Source organism: Pongo abelii, chromosome 1 (assembly GCF_028885655.2).
Source record: "Pongo abelii isolate AG06213 chromosome 1, NHGRI_mPonAbe1-v2.0_pri, whole genome shotgun sequence".
Classification (NCBI taxonomy): domain Eukaryota; kingdom Metazoa; phylum Chordata; class Mammalia; order Primates; family Hominidae; genus Pongo; species Pongo abelii.
Window position 1 is genome coordinate 21,356,664 of NC_071985.2, and position 20,892 is coordinate 21,377,555.

The window sequence follows — 20,892 nt, forward strand, 5'->3', positions numbered from 1 at the left end:
GACTCAGCAGATCCAGTGGTGCTTGAGGTGGCAGTGGCAGATAGGGATGCTGTCTGGAGCCTTTGGCAGGCCCCCACAGGTGAATCAGAGTGGAGGCCTTTAGGATTTTGGAGCAACACCCTGCCATCTTCTGCAGATAACTACTCTCCTTTTGAGAGACAGCTCTTGGCCTGTTACTGAGCTTTGGTGAAAACTGAACAACTGACTATGGATCATCAAGTCACCATGTGACTTGAACTGCTTGTCATAACCTGGGTGCTTTCTGACCCATCTAGCCATAAAGTTGGGCATCCACAACAGCATTCTATCATCAAATGGAAGTGGTATATACATGATCGGGCTTAAGTAGGTCCTGAAGGCCCAAGTAAGTTACATGAGGAAGTGGCTCAAATGCCCATGGTCCCCACTCCTGCCACCCTGCCTTCTCTCCTCCAGCCTGCACCAATGGCCTCATGGGGAGTTCCCTATGATCAACTGACAGAGGAAGAGAAGACTAGGGCCTGGTTCACAGATGCTTCTGCACGATATGCAGGCACCACCTAAAAGTGGAGAGTTGCAGCACTACAGCCCCTTTCTAGGACATCCCTGAAGAACAGTGGCAAATGGAAATCTTCCCAGTGGGTAGAACTTCAAGCAGTGCACTCGTTGTGCACTTTGCTTGAGGATAAATGGCCAGATGAGCGATTATACACTGATTCATGGGCTGTAGACAATGGTTTGGCTGGATGGTCAGGGACTTGAAAGAAGCATGATTGGAAAATTGAGGAAGAGGTATGTGGATGGACCTCTCTGAGTGGTTAAAAATTGTGAAAATATTTGTATCTCATGCGAGTGCTCACCAAAGGGTGACCTCAGCAGAGAAGGATTTTAATAATCAAGTGAATAGGATGACTCGTTCTGTAGACACCACTCAGCCTCCTTCCCCAGCCACCCCTGTCATCACCCAATAGGTCCATGAACAAAGCGGCCATGATGGCAGGGATGGAGTTTACACATGTGCTCAGCAGCATGGACTTCCACTCACCGAGGCAGACCTGACTAAGGCCACTGCTGAGTGCCCAATTTGCCAGCAACAGAGACCAACAATGAGCCCTCGATATGGCACCATTCCTCAGGGTGATCAGACATCTACTTGATGGCAGGTTGATTATATTGGACCTCTTCCATCATAGAAAGGGCAATGGTTTGTCCTCACCAGAATAGACACTTACTCCAGATATGGGTTTGTCTATCCTGCACACAACACTTTGACCAAGACTACTATCCATGGATTCACAGCATGTCTTATCCACCGTCATGGTATTCCACACAGCACTGCCTCTGACCAACGCACTCTATGGTTAAAAAAGTGTGGCAGTGGGCTTATGCTCATGGAATTCACTGGTCTTACCATGTTTCCCATCATCCTGAAGCAAGTGGATTGATAGAACAGTTCAATAGCCTTTTGAAGTCACAATTCCAGTGCCAACTAGGTGACAATACTTTGCAGGGCTGGGGCAAAGTTCTCCAGAGGCTGTGTATGCTCTGAATCGGTGTTCAATATATGGCACTGTTTTTCCCATAGCCAGGATTCACGAGTCCAGGAATCAAGGGATGGAAGTGGAAGTGGCACCACTCACCATCGCCCCTAGTGACCCACTAGCAAAATTTTTGCTTCCTGTTCCCATGACATTACGTTCTGCCAACTTAGAGGTCTTAGGTCTGGAAGGAGGAATGCTGCCACCAGGAAACACAACAACGATCCCATTAAACTGGAAGTTAAGATTGCCACCTGGCCACTTTGGGCTCCTCCTACCTTTAAATCAACAGGCTAAGGGAGTTACATTGTTGGTTGGGGTGACTGACCTGAACTATCAAGATGAAATCAGTCTACTACTTCACAATGGAGGTAAGGAGGCATATGTGTGGAATACAGGCAATCCCTTAGGGCGTCTCTCAGTATTACCATGCCCTGCGATTAAGGTCAATGGGAAACTACAACAACCCAATCCAGGCAGGACTACAAATGACCTAGACCCTTCAGGAATGAAGGTTTGGGTCACTCTACCAGGAAAAAAATTAAAATATCTCTCGCTGACCAGAAATAGCATGTGCTGCTGGGTGAGGGCATATGGTAGCTGCCAGAACATATACTGACAGGATATTCACAGAGCCCTAGGAGAGAGATGCCTGGTCAACCTCAGAACCCAAGACAATGGAGATCCAGAGTCCCAGAAGCCAAGGAGCACCAGGAAGGCTCTGGGCAGGTGCTAGGAACCAGTGACTGAGCATTACAAAGTGCAAACACGCCTCCAGGTTTGCAGGAACAGCTCCTCTCCCTCCCATGCACACCCCTCCCTTGGCCCAGCCACAGGGATGGAAATGGGAGCAGGAGGATGGGAAGCCTGAGACACGAAGGCAGAAGGAAAGTGCACAGAGATATCCTGGGGCTACGAGCCAGAACCACCATCACCTCCAAAGAGGCTCCTTGGCGCCCACAAAGCACTGACCTGCCACGTGCAGGTTGAAGGAAAGCCGCTGGCCTCCGGCCTCGCAGCTATACTCCCCGCCGTCGGCCTGGCACGCCTGCTGCACCACCAGCCTCCGTGTGCAGCCCACAGCCTCCATTCGAACTTTCGAGCTGGAGCTCAGCTTCTTCCCGTCCTTGTGCCACGTCACCTCTGTCTGGGCCTGGGCCACCTCGCAGCTCAGCGTGGCAATGGTCCCCGCCTCGGCCTGCACCTCCCTGTGCGCCGGCTGCTCCTTTGCAAACACTGCCTTGGGCTCTGGGGAAGGCAGGGATACACAGGGTGACCACCACCATCTAGGTCAGGAAGGCAGCACTGGGGAGAGAAGGCCTGGAAGGGGAAGTGCGAGGGACAGATGCTTTCCAGGCTGCACCACCGCCTCCCAGCACAAGGAACACAGTTTTTCCATCCATTCTGCATGGTGCCATGGGCTGTCCCAGGCAGGGCCACCATGACAGATCCTCCAGGGCAGGGACTGGAATCCTGATGCCTGCACAGCTCCCCTCATAGATGTGCCGGGGTCTCCCCACGGGACTGTGCAGGGTGCGTCCTCACACCAGGGCCCCAGAGTCTGAAGCTCCTGCTCCTGCCACTGTCAGCAGGGTCAGCTCTGGCCTCTTGGGGGAGGGCCTGGGCCTCCCATGGCTTCCTGGGGCCATGTCAGGAGGACTGTCAGCTGGGTGCCTTCTGATGATCTGGGGACGGAGTCTTCACTCTTCTGTGGTGTCACTGTGCAAGTGCTTTGTCTGACTTTCAATAGCACTGTCTTTCTTTTACACCTTCATTTTAGGATCTCTTTTTACCTCTAAATACTAGAGCAGTGAGCTCTAGCATACTAGAACATTAGCATGTTAGAAATATCTTCCTTTTCTGTGTAGCTTGCCTTTTCATTCTCTTATGGTGTCTTCCAAAGAATCAAAATTTTTAATTTTAATGTATTCAAATATATCAAATGTGTTTCTTTGTGGTCAGGGCATGTGTGTTCTGTTTAGGAAGTCATGCTTTACTATGAAGTCACTAGAAACATCTCCCTTTTCCTCTAAGACTTGTATGGGTTTCCCCGGGATTCTGACATCTCTAACCAACTGGAGTTGACTTTGTGTGTGGTTGAGACCCTGGTCTGATTTTTTTTCCCATATGGTTAGTGGCCCAAAATCTGTTTTTGTTTTTTTCTCTTTTTTTTTTCTGAGAGAGGGTCTCACTCTGTCACCCAGAGTGGAGTGCAGTGATGCCATCATAGCTAACTGCAGCTTCAGTCTCCTGAGTTCAAGCCATCCTCCCACATCAGCTTCCCAAGTAGCTGGGACTACAGGTACATGCCACCACAGCCAGCTAATTTTTTTTCAATTTCTTTAGAAATGGGATCTTGCTCTGTTGCCCTAGGCAGGAATGCAGTGATGTGATTATAGCTAACTGCAGCCTCCAACTCCTGGGCTCAAATATCCTCCTGCCTCAGCCTCCCAAGTAGCAGGGATTTACAGGTGCACACTACCATGCCTGGGTAATACTACTTTCTTCATAGCATACTATTTTCTTAGTATATTGTTAAATATATATGAATAATATGTTGTTTAAGATTTTGTCCTTGCTATCCATAATAGGTTGGCCTACATTTTTAATTCGTCCTACTTTGTATCAATGTTATGCTATCCACATGAAACAAATCAGAGACTGTATCTCTTCATCGTATTCTCTAGAAGAATCTCCATGAATATGGAATAATTTATTTGCAGATTGTTTGGTATAATTTCCTGTAAAAGTTATTAGATATTGCTTAGAAATTTCTTAGTGAAAATATTTTTGTTACTAGTCTCATTTATTTAAAAGTTATGGGACTATCTGAGTTGTCTATTTCTTCTTATGTTACTTTTTATATACTTTTTAAGCAATTTAACAATTTGTTGAACCTGTTCACATTTAATACCAGTAAATATTTGTCATACTCTCCTCAAATAGCATTTTAGAAAGATATATAGTGGGTTTACTGGCATCTATACCCACCCACAAACCACTGCACGGTGGTAATACCAGACTGTCATGTGTTGGCCCCCAGGCGTCAACATGAGGCTGCAGCCCACAGATCTCTGATGTTAAGATTCTCTTAATGAAAAGAAAATAAATGTAGTTTCAGAATTCTCTATAACCCAGTCAGGAAAAGCCATAGGCACAACATAATTACTGGGAAATGCTACTGAATAAATACTGCTTTTGCCAGTCAGGGGCTGCCTGATATGGTTTGCCTCAGTGTCCCCACCCAAATCTCACCTTGAATAGTAATAATCACCACGTGTCAATGGTGGGACCAGGTGGGGGTAACTGAATCATGGGGGCAGTTTCCCTCATGCTGTTCTTGTAATAGTGAGTGACTACTACCACCAAGATCTGATGGTTTTATAAGGTGCTCGCTTCTTCACTCGGCACTCATTCTTTCTCCTGCAGCCCTGTGAAGAGGTGCCTTCCGCCATGATTGTAAGTTTCCTAAGGCCTTGCAAGTTTCCTGAGGCCTTCCCAGCCATGCGGAACTGTGAGTCAATTAAACCTCTTTCCTTTATAAATTACCCACTCTTGGGTATGTCTTCATTAGCAGTGTGAGAACAGACTAATATACTGCTACTATTGCATCTCAGTTGTAGCAGCGCCTGGTGATGTCACCTAAGCTACTTATTCCTTTCCATTTCTAAATTTAAAAATCAAGCTCCAAGGAGAATCTGACATGTTCTAACTAAAAACAAAGGAAAACAAGAGTTGTTCTTGGAAGAGAATTCCAGACCTCATGGGTGCATATCACAGGCTCATATGTACCAATCCATGCTGCTGTTTTACTTGACACAGACATTGCAACAAACATGGATCTAGGTTTTGCTACCTGTGGGTGCACAGGTAGCTTCCATGTCCATGCAAAGGAGGGGAGAAGGTCCCAGGACATAGAAAATCAGATAATCCACAGTGTGATCTTGAGATAATTCTATGTATGGTTGTGTGGCTGAAATTTCCCCTTCTCCCAGATAAGTTAAATTCAAACATCTGTCACTAGGGAGAACAAGCATGAGGTATGGGGTGCAGGCATGTGGGAGCTGCCAGATATTCAGTAGAAGGAAATTCACACAACCCCAGGTGGAGACACCTTGTCTTCCTTGGACCACAGGGCCTGGTAGAGAAGGAACAGCAGCAAGGTCTAGGCAGATGATCGGAATGTATGATTGAGCATTATTGCATGAAAACACCACTCCAGGTACACAGCAACAGCCCCTCTCCCTCCACACATATCCTTCCCATCTGGCCTCCCTTAACCACACCAGTTATGAAATAAGAATTGGGAGGGTAGGAAACAACAGAGGTAAAGGCTAATGGGAAGAGCACCAGAGTCTATCAGCCAGTCTCATCATCACCTCTACAAAGTTAGTACCCCCAAAGCACTGACCTGAAACGTCCAGGTGGAAGGAGAGCCACTGGCCCCCGGCCTCACAGGTGTACTCCCCAGCATCTGCCTGGCCTGCCTGCTGCACCACCAGCTGCCGCATGCAGCCTGCGGCCTCTACACGCACTTTCGAACTGGAGCTCAGCTTCTTCCCATCCTTGTACCACATCACCTCCGTCTGGGCCTGGGCCACCTCACAGCTCAGTGTGGCGCTGGCCCCTGCCTCAGTCCGTACCTCATTATGCACCAACTGCTCCTTGGCAAACACTGCCTTGGGCTCTGAGGGTGGACAGGAGGGATGCACAGTCAGAGACACAAATCTGGGACCAACCCATTTCACAGGCACCAAAGATTCAGGATTCAGTAACAACAAACAACTGATGAAAGACATAAACCCACAGACTCAAGATGTTCTGCAATCCCAACCAGGATGAAGACAAAGGAAACCACACCTACATTCATCAAAGAAATACTACGACAAAGCAAAATCAAAAGAAGATCTTTAAAGCAACAGGATGAAAAAAGGTACATGACCCTTAAAATATCCATAACAAATTTCACAGTTCATATTTCAAAGAAAATATGGACACCAGAAGATAATGGAATGACCTCTTTAAAATGTTAGGGAGTGGGGAGTAGCTGCTAAACTGTAATGTTATACCCAGATAAAACAGCCCTCAGAATCAAAGGGGGAACAAATATGTGTTCACAAGAGAAATAAAAAGTAAGAGAATGCATATGACCAACTGACCTGCTAATATAAATACTGAAGACATAGTTCTACAAGAAAAAAAAAGAATAGTAATCCCAGAATACGGGGTCCAAATTCTGACCACAATTTTCTGGTTTTGTGAACTGTGGTGAGTTACTTCCCTGTGTGTTATCTTAAAATGAGAATAATCAGAGTTCCTCCTCGCAAATTGTTTTGAAGTTTAAGCAAGCAGAAAGACAAGAAGCACTTCACAAAATCTAGGTCCTCAGCACAAAATTAATACCTGCTAGCTGTTATTATAGGGGAAGCTTTATGAGAAAAAAGGCCCTTGGGTGGGACTTCCATACATACCCTAAGCCTGTAAAGATTATCCTAATAGCATAAAAAGACCTCAAAAAACTTACCTGTGATGTGCAGTTGAAAGGAGACTCTCTGGCCCCCAGCCTCACAGCTGTACTCCCCAGCATCTGTTTTGCCCACCTGCTGCACCACCAGCCTCCGTGTGCAGCCTTTGACCTCCATGCCTACTTTTGAGCTGGAGCTCAGCTTCTTCCCATCCTTGTACCACGTCACCTCCGTCTGGGCCTGGGCCACCTCACAGCTCAGCATGGCACTGGTCCCCGCCTCAGCCTTCACCTCATTATGCACTGACTGCTCCTTCGCAAACACCCCCTTGGGCTCTGAGGGTGGACAAGGAAGGATGCACAGTCAGAGACGCAAATCTGGGACCAACCCATTTCACAGGCACTGAAGATTCAGGATTCAGTAACAGCGAACAGCTGATGAAAGACATAAACCCACAGACTCAAGATGCTCTACAATCCCAACCAGGATGAAGACAAAGGAAACCGCACCTAAGTTCATCAAAGAAAAAAATGCCACAAAACAAATTCAAAAAGAAAATCTTAAAAGCAACAGGATGAAAAAAAATACATGACCCTTAAAATGTCCACAATAAATCTTACAGTTGATATTTCAAAGGAAATATGGAAGCCAGAAGACAATGGAATGACCTCTTTAAAATGTTAGGGAGTGGAGGAATAGCTGATAAACTGTAGTGTTATACCCAGATAAAACAGTCCTCAGAATCAAAGGGAGAACAAATATATTTTCATATGAGAAAAAAATGATAGAATATGTATAACCAGCAGAGCTGCTAACATAAATACTGAAGATAGAACTCTTCAAGAAGAAAAAATAATAATAATCCCAGAATACTGGGTCCAAATTCTGACTACAACTTTCTGACTTTGTAAACTGTGGTAAGTTACTTCCTTGTGTGTTATCTTAAAATGGGAATAATCAAAGTTACTCCTCACAGAATAGTTTTGAATTTTAAGCAAGCAGAAAGACAAGAAGTATTTCACAAAATCTAGGCCTTCAGCACAAAATTAATACCTGCTAGTTGTTATTACAGGGGAAGCTTTATGAGAAAAAAAGGTCCTTGGGTGAGACCTCCATATGTACCCAAAGTCCCTAAAAACTATCCTAAAAGCACAAGAAAGGCCTCAAAAAACTCACCTGTGATGTGCAGGTGGAAGGAGACTCTCTGGCCCCCAGCCTCACAGCTGTACTCCCCAGCATCTGCTTTGCCCGCCTGCAGCACCACCAGCCTCCGTGTGCAGCCTTTGACCTCCATGCCCACTTTTGAGCTGGAGCTCAGCTTCTTCCCATCCTTGTACCACGTCACCTCCGTCTGGGCCTGGGCCACCTCACAGCTCAGCATGGCACTGGTCCCCGCCTCAGCCTTCACCTCATTATGCACTGACTGCTCCTTTGCAAACACCCCCTTGGGCTCTGAGGGTGGACAAGGAAGGATGCACAGTCAGAGACACAAATCTGGGACCAACCCATTTCACAGGCACTGAAGATTCAGGATTCAGTAACAGCAAACAGCTGATGAAAGATATAAACCCACAGACTCAAGATGCTCTACAATCCCAACTCGGATGAAGACAAAGGAAACCACACCTAGGTTCATCAAAGAAAAAAATGCCATGAAGCAAATTCAAAAAGAAAATCTTAAAAGGAACAGGATGAAAAAAAATACATGACCCTTAAAATATCCAAAATAAATCTTACAGTTGATATTTCAAAGGAAATATGGATGCCAGAAGACAATGGAATGACCTCTTTAAAATATGATGGGGGTGGAGGGGTAGCTACTAAACTGTAACATTATACCCAGATAAAATAGCCCTCAGAATCAAAGGGAGAACAAATATGTTTTCATATGAGAAAAAAAAATGAGAGAATATATATAACCAGCAGAGCTGCTAATATAAATACTGAAGATAGAACTCTTCAAGAAGAAAAAAAGGAATAATAATCCCAGAATACTGGGTCCAAATCTTGACTGCAATTTTCTGGCTTTGTGAACTGTGGTAAGTTACTTCCTTGTGTGTTATCTTAAAATGGGAATAATCAGAGTTCCTCCTCATAGGATTGTTTTGAAGTTTAAGCAAGCAGAAAGACAAGTAGCATTCACAAAATCTATGCCCCTTGGCACAAAATTAATACCTGCTAGTTGTTATTATAGGGGAAGCTTTGTAAGAAAAGAGGCAATTAGGTGGCACCTCCACGCTAATGTCACTAAAAATTATCCTAAGGAACATAAGAAAGATCTCAAGAAACCCACCTGTGATGTGCAGGCGGAAGGAGACCCTCTGGCCCCTGGCCTCACAGCTGTAGTCCCCGGCATCTGTCTTGCCCGCCTGCTGCACCACCAGCCTCCGTCTGCAGCCCTTGGCCTCCACATGCACTTTCAAGCTGGAACTCAGCTTCTTCCCATCTTTGTACCACATCACCTCCGTCTGGGCCTGGGCCACCTCACAGCTCAGAGTGGCACTGGCCCCTGCCTCAGCCTGCACCTCACTGTGTGCCACTTGGTCCTTGGCAAACACCACCTTGGGCTCTGGGGACAGAGTGGGACACACAGGGTCAGACATATTCCAATTACTAGAACTGAATGAGGGCCCACCTTCTTGATCTCAAAACTCTGATGGTTCAGCCACAAGCCTGCCCTGTTCCTGGATTTCTCAACAAAAAGAACTTTACATTTTGAAGATGCAAAGGGCAGGCAATAGGTTAGTTCTCAGAATCTGAAGCCTCCCAGTTAGATAATTTTCAGACTGGTATATGCTGCAATTCAGGCTCTGGCATTTATTTACCAGCTGTGATCTCCTAAGTATACAAACAAAGAGAAGCAGTTTGTGACCTGCACACCAATGCATAGATATTTTCAGAGATAATTCCTTAAGTAACACTGGCAGAATAAGGAGTAGCCCTGACACCCACAAAGGACTGCTAATGCAGGCTACAACTTCTAGAGGGCCAATTGCCATTGGTATAATCTAATCCTAGGCCTTGGGATTGTATCTTTTCATTATTTTGGTTTCCTCATATCACTACTTTCAGCACCTATTCTGTTATTTTAGATGACATTTTCCTCTTATGAAGTGTATTTATTGGTAATTCTCTCAGGAAGGTTTTGTGAATGGTAAACTCTGTCAATCTACTTCCTGAAAATGTCTTTATTTCACACTCACTTTTGAATGATAGCTTAGCTGGGTACAGAATTCTAGGTTGAGAGTTGTTTTCCCTTGCTAATTTGGACATTATGCCATTATTTCATTTCTGGGCTTCTCATTGCTACTGAAAAATCTATAGGAAGGGTAACTGTTGTTCTGTTAATATATTCTTCTGTCCGGTAGTTTTAAGGCTCTCCTCTTGGTTTTTGGCCTTCTACAATTCACTATGATATGTCTAGCTGAGAATTTATCTTCTTTACACTTACAATGATTCCTTGTGAATCTATAAATTTTAGGATTCATGTTATCATTTCTGAAATTTTTCTGCATGACCTCTTTTATTATTTTTACTTCTTCCTCACTCTCTGTAGTTTATCCTAAAAGTCTTTTTTTAATTTACAAAAAAGTATACATTTATTATGAACAATGTGTTTTGAAATATGTATATACTGTGGAATTGCTAAATTGTGCTAGTTAACATATGCATTACCTCATATATGTATCGTTTTGTGGTGAGAACACTAAAAATCCACTCTCTTAGCAATTTTCAAGAATACAATACATTGTTATTAACTATAGTCACCATGTTGTACAATAGATCTCTTGAACTTATTCCTCCAAACTGAAACTTTGTACACTTTGACCAACATCTCCATGACCTACCTCCCCCTCAAGCCTCTGGTACTTTACTCTCTACTTCTACGAGTTCAACATTTTTAGATTCCACATATAAGTGAGACTGTGCAGTAACTGTCTTTATGTTTTATTTCACTTAACATAACATCCTCCAGCTTCACCCATGTTGTTGAGTGGCAGCTGAATAGCATCCCCCTGCATACCATAATATACAACACATATTCTTCATCCATTCATCTGCTGTTGGACACTTAGATTTTTTAAAAATCTTTTTAAAAACATATTTGTGCCCAACATACAAAAGGTGGTGTTTTTATGTTGTAAATTAATTTTTACGAAGGAAATAATGATGCATCCAGCTGCCTGCCTTTCACTAGCTTATCCTTGGTGACCTGGTGGCTCTGCTAGGGCAGGCAGATGGACAGCAGCAGGTGGTGAGGCTCTGACACCCCCTCATGACTCAGCAGTAACCAGGGGCCACAGGGGCCAGAACCAGCCCTGCATCTTACCCCTGCTCTCTCTCTTGCCCTTCAAAGCCTGGCTTGGGGAAACAGCTGTAGACACCAGCTGTGTCCACATCCTCATCTCAGATCTGCTCAGCAGCCATGGAGCCCTTGCTCCTGCTAAGGTCACCTGTGCCCATTGGGGCTGCGGTCCTTCAGCCCTTCCCCAGCCGCTCCCCTGCTTCACCATGGCATTCACACCTGCACGTCACTTATGCATCAAAGTCTTCACTGACCCCAAAACACGACTCTCTAGATTCTCCTCCTGCTCCTTTGGGCCTCTTCCTTGGTGGTCTCAGCCTCCTCAGTGTTGCCCCAGGGCGAGCTTTGTTTCATGGTCCCTTCCCCATGGTGTCCCGGTGCACACCCATCCTCTCCTGCTGTTGACATGCCAACAAATCCCAAAGCTCCCTTGTCAGCTCAGCATTGACCGAGGTCCAGCCCAGAGAGCTACTGCCTCCTGGATGTCCCACATAGGCTAATATAGCATCCCCCAGCACCCCCAGCACCCCCAGCACTTTCTTTATCTGTCCTGACCCACCTGCAAGTTTTCCCCTCCAGGCTTGAACCAGGCATGGATAAAGGTGTTTAGGCTGTTGCTCAAGACTCTGAGAAATCAGCCATCTTGCTAAATACAGAGAAAGCCACCCTGCTTGGCCCTGAGCCAGAGTCCTCAACCCTGAGATAAACTCCATACCCTGACCCCTCATGGCAGACACGCCTGGGTGGGACATCTGCCTTCTTGCTGTCTGTTACAAGCATATGCTGCAGCCCTCCTCTGTAAGCAAGTTCCTCTAATAAAGCTCTGGACTAATCGCCCTGGGGTTTGGTGCTTCTTTCTGTGGAATCCTAACCATCCCACTGTGGGATGGTTTGGGGCACTCCCTTGTGGGAACTCCTTGCCACTGCCTTTGTGGCAACTCCAGGCCCAGGTTGGACAGGACAGAACAGCTCCTCACCCATTTCTCCCTGCACACCTACTCCTTGCCTACTGCCCCATCTCAGATACAGCCCCTGCATCTACGCATCTCCAGGCCTGAACCCGCCTGGCCACCACTCTGCTGTGCTCCACCTGTTTTTTTTTTTTTTTTTGAGACGGAGTCTTGCTCTGTTGCCCAGGCTGGAGTGCAGTGGCACAATCTTGGCTCACTGCAAGCTCCGCCTCCTGGGTTCACGCCATTCTCCTGCCTCAGCCTCCCGAGTAGCTGGGACTACAGGCACCCGCCACCATGCCCAGCTAATTTTTTGTATTTTTGTAGAGACGGGGTTTCACCGTGTTAGCCAGGATGGTCTCAATCTCCTGAGCTCGCGACCCGCCCGCCTCGGCCTCCCAAAGTGCTGGGACTACAGGCATGAGCCACTGCGCCCAGCCTGTGCTCCACCTCTTAAATGGCTCTTGAGCCTATGGCCTCCTCCCCGCCCTCGGGACCTCGGGCCCTCTGCAGGTCCAGCCCTCTCCTCCACCCACGGGACCACTGTCCCTCTGTAGGCCCGGCCCTCCCCTCCCTGGACCAGGCAGGGCAGAGCCTCCTGCCTCTGATCCCCCCTCATCCTAATCTAGTCTCCATGGTGCAGTCAAAGTCTAACTGTGAAACTTCTATGTTTTCATCCCCAGGAATTAAGGACCAAAGTCCACTCCGGAGGTGTGCAGGACGACCCAAGTGAGTGGACACCAGCTTTCAAATGCACCTCCAAGTCCACACCTGTCTTCAAAACGATCACTGAAAGAGCTGCTGTGTTTTTAAACCAAGCTGACTAAGTATTACTGCCTCACTGAGCATGCTGAGGAGTCCCAGAGCCGAACCTCTGCAGCCAGATGTTCTCAGGGACCCAGGTATGGATTCAGGCATTGCGAGGATCTTGCAAGGACCCACACAGCGGCCTGTCAGCAACACGTCTTCAGCAGCGGTGCTAGCACTGGGCACGTGGCAGACCGGCATACCGCATGAGCACCTCTAAGCATGAGCACAGACGCAAATGCAGTCACACAGCCGCAGCACGCTCAACCAGCCGGGCAGCTGCATCTGCTGCTCATTCCATGGCCCTCGAATCAGCCTGATCACCAAGGGAGGGCTTCCCCAAGCTCTTTGACATTTGTTATGTTTGCTTTAGAGAAGGACTCACAAAGTACTTTCAGGGAAACTGTCTCTTTGATACGCACTTCACAAAATCACTCACAATCACACTGCATGTGGATGTGTCTGAGAATGGGAATGTGTTTTAATATGTGTATGTAATATGTACGAGCAAGTGTGTATGTTTAAGTGTGTATGCATGTGTATCATGCATGTATTTGTGTGTGTGTATGAGAAGATGAAGCATGTGTATGCACATGTGTGTACGTTTGTGTATATGTGTGTTTCAATGTGTGTATGTATGTGTGCAAGTGTACATGTATTTGAATATATGTATATGGTATAAGTGTATGGGGTATATGTGTATATGGGTATATGTGGGAGTGAGGTGTGTGTGTGTGTATATATATGTAGATAAGTGCATATGTAGGTATTATGTGTGTATTATGTTTAGGTTTGTGTGTGTCTATGTATGTGTGTGTATATATGTCTTGTGTGTTGTGTGTGTTTAAATGTATGTATGCATATGTAAATGTGTTGTTGGGGTATGTATGCATGTATGTGCACGTGTGTGTGTGTTTATATGTGTGTGTTCATATGTGTGGGTGGTGTATGTGTGAGTGCATGTGTGCATGTGTATGTTGTGCAAGTATGTGTAGGTGCATGTGAGTGCACCTGTGCATATGTGTGTACGTTCATATGTGTGAGTGCATGTGTGTGTAGGTGTGCATGTTAAGACTATGTGTGTGTGCATATGAGTGCATTGTGAGCGTGTGTGTGCACATGTATGTGTAGGCATGTGTGAGAGTGCGTGTGTGTAAGTGCACTGTTTGCATGCATGTGTGAGTGCATAGGTGACTGCCCGCCTGCAGCTGCACTAGGGAGGAAGCATGCAGCAGTCTCGGTGGCCCCTCAGTGCAGCTGAGCCACTCTATCAGGCCCCCAGCTACCTACCTGGTGGTTTACCTGCCACATTCTCCTGAATGAGATATAGATACCCTCGCAAGGATGCTTAGACTTGTCTCACACAAGAAATGTCAAGGTCTGGGTTCATTTGCATATTTACAATAGAACTTGCAGTTTTCAAAAGCACCTACTGGTGGCTCCACTCCTGGAGGTGCACACCCCACATCTCACCCATGAGACCAAGGAGCTGCTATCTGAACCCTCAGAAAGGAGAGCAGCAGGGGGATGGGGGCGGCAGAGGAACAGCATTCAAAGTCCCAGCACCTTTCATTCCATGACCTGTGCACCCAAAACCCAGAGGCGGGCATTTGTGCAGAGTGGGCTCCCAACAAATCCTGCAGCCTCCCTCAAGGTATGGAAGAGGGAAGCACAAGTGCTCAGGGAGGACAGAAGACACCCGTTTCTTCTTCTTTCTCACACCCCAGACCACACAGGTGTGAACAACTAAACTCCTGATAAAGGAAACACTCTGTCCAGGCACAATGGCTCACGCCTGTAATCCCAGCACTTTGGGAGGCTGAAGTGGGTGGATCATTTGAGGTCAGGAGTTCAAGACCAGCCTGGCCACATGGTGAAACCCCACCTCTACTAAAAATACAAAAATTAGCCAGATGTGGCCAGGCACAGTGGCTCATGCCTGTAATCCTAGCACTTTGGGAGGCTGAGGCAGATGGATCACCTGATCAGCCTGGCTAACATGGCAAAATCCCATCTCTACTAAAAACACAAAAATTAGCCAGGTGTGGTGGCACATGCCTGTAATCCCAGCTACTTGGGAGGCTAAGACAGGAGAATCACTTGAACCTGAGATGCAGAGGTTGCAGTGAGCCAAGATCGCGCCACTGCACTCCAGCCTGGCCAACAGAGTGAGACCCTGTCTCAATTAAAAAAAAAAAAAATCAAAAAGCAAAAAAATCAAATTAGTCGGGTGTGGTGGCAGGTGCCTGTAGTCCCAGATACTTGGGAGGCTGAGGCAGGAGAATCACTTGAACCCACGAGGTGGAGGTTGCAGTGAGCCAAGATTGTGCCACTGCACTACAGCCTGGGTGACAGAGCGAGACTCCATCTCAAAAAAAAAAAAAAAAAAAAAAAGGAAACACTCCTCTTCAATGGAAGGGGCTCTGATCTCAAGGGTAAGCACTGTTGATTTTTTTCTCTCTGTCCTCCTGGCGCTCAGCTCTGGCACATACAGTTGCAACCATAAGAAGCAGTATCAGGGCAGCAAACACAAAGCTCCAGTTTTTTGTCTGTAGAACTGAAAGGGAAGCTCCAGGAAAGCAGAAAGTCCTGGAGAGGGTCCTGGAAAGGGAGACGCTCGAAAAATACAACATAAAGTTGTTCATGAACTCCAGGGCTCCCCCTAGAGGCACACATCACTGTACTTGGGGACAAACCACTGCCCACGTACACGTGACCACAGGAGGTACACAGGCAAGACAGATCAAACCGCACAGGATTTGAAGACATCAACCCACAGAAGTCAACCAGGCCGATTTCCAGCTTAAAAAAAAAAAAAATCAACATTCCCCTAGGATGTAAAGAGGACCTGAAGTCATATAACATAGTCTTCAAAATACCCAGGACACCATCTGAAATTACTGGGCATAGGAAGAATCAAGTAGCATGCACATGAAAAGACTACCAACAGATATCGCTGTCAAGATGACATCAATGCTGGAATTATCTGATGATTTTCAAGCAGCTAATACAAAAATGCTTCAACAAGTAAAAGCAAATACCCTTGAAAGGAATGGGAACGTTAAAAAGTCTCAGCAAAGAAAGAGGAGATACAAAGAAGAACTGAGTGGAAAGTTTATAAGAAAATATAGTAATTGAAATAATTCACTGTATAGGCTCAATAGTTGAATATCAATAACAGAAGAAAGTTAGTGAAATTGAAAACAGATCAATAGAAATTATCCAATCCAAACAACAGAGAGAAAGGGATTTAAAACAAAACAAAACAAAACAAAAAAACAGAGCCTCAGGGACCTGTAAGATGATTCTGAAAGATCTAACATTGAAGTCATTATCCCTAGAAGCAGAAGATAAAATATAGTTCAGAAACAATAATCTGAAGAAATAATGACTAAAAATCTCCCAAATTTGGAAGAAGACATAAACCAGATAGAAGAATTTGGCAAGCCCCAAACAGAATAAACCCAAAAAAATCCACACCCACATGTATCATTTTAAAAGAGTTAAAAATTAAAGACAAAGAAAAAATTTTGAAAGCAGGCAGAGAAGACCAACACATTATTTGTAGGGGAACAGTTTGAATGACTGTTAATTTCTCACTCTGTGTGTGTGTGTGTGTGTATGTGTGTGTGTGTAAAATCATGATGTTGTATGCTTAAATATATTCAATCTTTATTTGTCAATTAAATATTTTTTTAATCATGGAGGCCAGAAGGAAGTGGAACATTTTTTCAAGTGCTAAAAGAAAAGAACCATCAACCCAGAATTCTCAATTTTCCAAAAATATCTTTCAGGAATGCAGGTGAAATAGACACATTCTGAATAAAGGAAAACTAAGGAAATGCATCAATGGCAGAGCTGCTCTAAAAGAATTGCTAAAGGATGTCCTTCAGACAGAAGGGAAATGATATCTCAGGGAAACTTGCAACAGCAGGAATGAGGCAAGAGTAACAGAAATGCTGAACATCTAGGCAAATAAAACAGATTATATTCCTCCTCTTGAGTTCTTTAAAATAAATTTCATAGTTAAAAAACAAAAATTATATTATCTGATGAGGTTTTCAATGACTGTAGAGATAATACGTAAGATAACCACCATAATAATTTAAAGGTCAGGGAGTAAAAGAGACCTATGTGATGGTAGGAGCTCTGTATTCCAGTGGAGGTGATAAAATACTGATCTTAAGTAGATGATGAAGAGTTAAGTATGTTAAGTGCAATCCCTAGGTGACCAAAAAAAATCACAATAGATACATTAAAAAGAAATACTAAAAAAAAAATCTAAATAACCCAAAATGGGCAGAAAAGTTTAAACAGAAGAACCAAAAAAAAGGGGAAAATACGGAAAAATGTAATAAAATAGTCAACCTGGATCCAAACATATTAATCACAACATAAATGAAAATGGACTAAACACATCCATAGTAGGACAGAGATTATCAGCTGGAAAATAGTGAGCCAACTACATGTTATCTACAAGAAACTCACCTCCAATATAATTACATGGGCAGGTTCAAAGTACAAGAATGGCAAAATACATGTAATACAAACACTAATAACACAAGTCTGGATTGTTTGTTCGTATTAATATCAAACAATGAAGATTTCAGAACAAAGAAAATTACCAGGGAGAAAGAGGGACATTACATAAGGATAACGATGTCAATTTGCAAAGAAGACAAAATGATCTTCACAATGTAACTTCAAAATACATGCTGCAAAAATCGATAGCACTGAAAGTAAAAACAGACAAATCCACAATCATAGCTGAGGATTTCAACACTCTTCTCTCAATAACTGATAAAACTGGCAGACAGAAAAGCATCAAGGATACAGATGAACTGAACCATGAGCCATCATGACCTAAGTGACACTGGTAGGATCCACCCAACAACAGCAGAAAACACTCCTTTCCAGAACACATAGAATGTTCGCCCACCTAGGACATATTCTGGTTCACGAAACAAATTTAAGAGAATTGAAATGTTTCAAAGTTATGTTCTCTGACCAAAATGGAATTAGACTACAAATCAGTAACAGAAAGGTAATAGTAAAATCTCTGAACACATGGAAATTAAACACACTTCTGAATAATCTACACATTTAAGAGGCAGTATCAAGGGAAATTAGAAATTATCTTCAACTGGACAACAATGAAAATACCACATCAGGGCCAGGCGTGGTGGCTCATGCCTGTAATCCTAGCACTTTGGGAGGCCGAGGCAGGCAGATCACCTGAGGTCAGGAGTTCAAGACCAGCCTGGCCAACATGGTGAAACCCCATCTCTACTAAAAATACAAAAATTAGCCAGATGTGGTGGTGCATGCCTGTAATCCCAGCTACATGGGAGGCTGAGGCAGGAGAATCACTTGAATCTGGGAGGCGGAGGTTGCAGTGAGCTGAGATAGTGCCATTGCACTCCAGCCTGGGGGATAAGAGCGAGACTTCATCTCCAAAAAAAAAGAAAAAAGAAAAGAAAATACCACATCAGAATGTGTGTGATAAAGCTAAAGCAGTGCTTAGAGAAAAAATTGCTGTATGAAGTATTTATATTAGCAAGAAGTATTTCAATCAGGAAACTACTACCTTAAGAAATTAGGAAAGGAAGAGCAAAATAAACCCAGAGCAAGATGAAGGATGGAAATAAAGAAAAAAGCAGAAATCAATAACATTGATGAAAATAGAGAAAATCAATGAAATCTAAAGCTGGTTCCTTGAAAAGATCAATAAAACTGACAAACCTCTACCAAGACAAAGAAAAAAACAGAGAGAAAAGACAAACTAACAATATCAGTAATGAAACAACGGTATCCCTGCAGACCCTACAGACACTATGGTAATAAGGAAACACTACAAATAACTCCATGCACATAAATTAAATCCATTTGAATAAATGGACCAATTCCTCAGAAACCACAAATTACCAATACTCACCCAAGATGAAATAGACAACTTGTACAGTCCCACATCTATTAAATAAATTGTCTTGGTGATTTAAATATTCCACAAAAAGAAATCTCTAGGCCAAGATGGCTTTACTTGCTTCGTCAATGAAATAACTTAAAAAGATGTTTTAAAAGTAACAGAAATAACATCAATTCTACACAATATCTTCTTGAAAACAGAAGAGAAGGGAAGTGCTTTCCATCCCATTTTTTTGAGGACAGCATTACCCTGATATCAAAACCAGACAAAGACAGTATATGAAAACCACAAACTAAAATTCTCCATTAACATAAAAATAAAAATACTCAGCAACATATCAGCCGACTGAATCCAGTATGTAAAAAGAATAATACACCACAAACACAAACACATACAAAGAATACAAGGCTGGTTCAATATTCAAAAACCCCTGGCAGAGATGTCAGCAAAAATGACAAAATAATAACTTCTGAAAAACCTCTCCTCCACAAAAGAAAGAAAAGCACTGGCCAAAAAAAATGTTGAAATCAACTTTTCAGAAGTCTGAAAATTAATCAAAGACTTGCAGCAATCTGGGGAGCATTCACCCACGAAAAACAACTGCATCTCAGTAAGAATAGCTAGATGTGTGGTGTTTTAACTCACCCAATTCTTAAACCTACCAGCCTCTAGCTCTGAGATAACTGTGAAAACCAACAGTCCACAATCAGGATGAAGACCAGCACCCTGGCAACCAGCAGAGAGGGCCATTCCTAGAGCACTGTCATTATTTCACCTGTTTGGTAGCTCCCTGGAAAACTCACTCACCAGGGCTGAATTTATTTGGCCTGAGTAGTTCACCCAGTGCAAAAGCATTTTCTCCAGAAGCATTTTTTGAAAAAATATCAGAGGTAATTACAAACACCATGGCTGCTTGAAGCAGTGGAGAACGGTTGCAATGAACAATAGTCTAAATAAAGTCTCCAGCCTAAAAGGAAATGCTGGAGAACAAGACATCCACAGGAGGCTTTGGAAAGCTCCAACAACACACTCCTGGGCACAGAGAAGGTCACACATATGCACAGATGTGTGCACACTCAGGCAATGCCTGAGAAGGCCTAATACTCACACAGCTGGCTAGCCTTGAGGTTCTGTGAGGCCAGAAGTAAAGGCACAGGTAGAGCTGTCGTCTGCCTAGCTGTGTTGAATGCATGGGCCAACTCCCACACACAGGCCCCAAAGACAGGGAGACTTATTGTTGGAGACATCTAGTAAAATCACTGTTCTAATCATCAGCTGGCCAATAAGCTCACTGAGCAGAGGCTTCAGTGGCCACCCATGATAAGGAACATAGACTTCACAGAATTAGTTCAGAAAAGTCACTAAACATACACAAACAAAAGCAACAGAAACAGCAACAAAAATTAACAGCCTCTGTGATATGCTGTGACATATACATCCAATGGAACATTATTCAGCCATAAAAAGTAATGAAGCACTGGAACATGTTACGCACAACTTGGATGAATCTTGAAAAGTTTACACAAAGTAAAAGAATCAGATACAAGGGACACATATTGCATGATTTCTATTACATGAAGTATCCAGAACAAACGAATCTGTAGAGACAACGAGCAAAATGCAGGGTGGCCAGATGATGGGGGGAGGGAAGAATGTAAAGTAATAACCCAATGACTATGGGGTGTTCTGGCGAAAAATTTCTGATGAAAAATTTTGAAACTAGACAGAGGTGGTGGTTGCACAACATTGAGAATGCATTAAATGCCATGAAGTATACACTTCAAAATGGTTAACTGTACGTTATATGAATTTCAGCTCAATTATAAACTAATTCTTAATTAAAAAGTCATGATTCATCTATCTATAAGACATACACTTTAGAGCCAAAGACGCAAACAGGTGGAAGGCTCGAAGATGCTCC

General features: G+C 44.1%; 1 protein-coding gene across 20 annotated transcripts in view; it reads right to left on the reverse strand.

The window, feature by feature from the left end:
- Positions 1 to 20,892, reverse strand: part of OBSCN (obscurin, cytoskeletal calmodulin and titin-interacting RhoGEF) — a 168,352-nt gene that overhangs the window by 126,527 nt on the left and 20,933 nt on the right. For all 20 annotated transcript variants that reach the window (XM_063724835.1, XM_063724833.1, XM_063724832.1 and 17 more), the window contains 5 exons: positions 9,276 to 9,551; positions 8,159 to 8,434; positions 7,042 to 7,317; positions 5,929 to 6,204; positions 2,490 to 2,765 (listed from right to left, as the gene is read on the reverse strand). In XM_063724835.1, the coding sequence (XP_063580905.1) occupies positions 2,490 to 2,765; positions 5,929 to 6,204; positions 7,042 to 7,317; positions 8,159 to 8,434; positions 9,276 to 9,551 (1,380 nt within the window). The remainder of the gene's footprint in view (positions 1 to 2,489; positions 2,766 to 5,928; positions 6,205 to 7,041; positions 7,318 to 8,158; positions 8,435 to 9,275; positions 9,552 to 20,892) is intronic.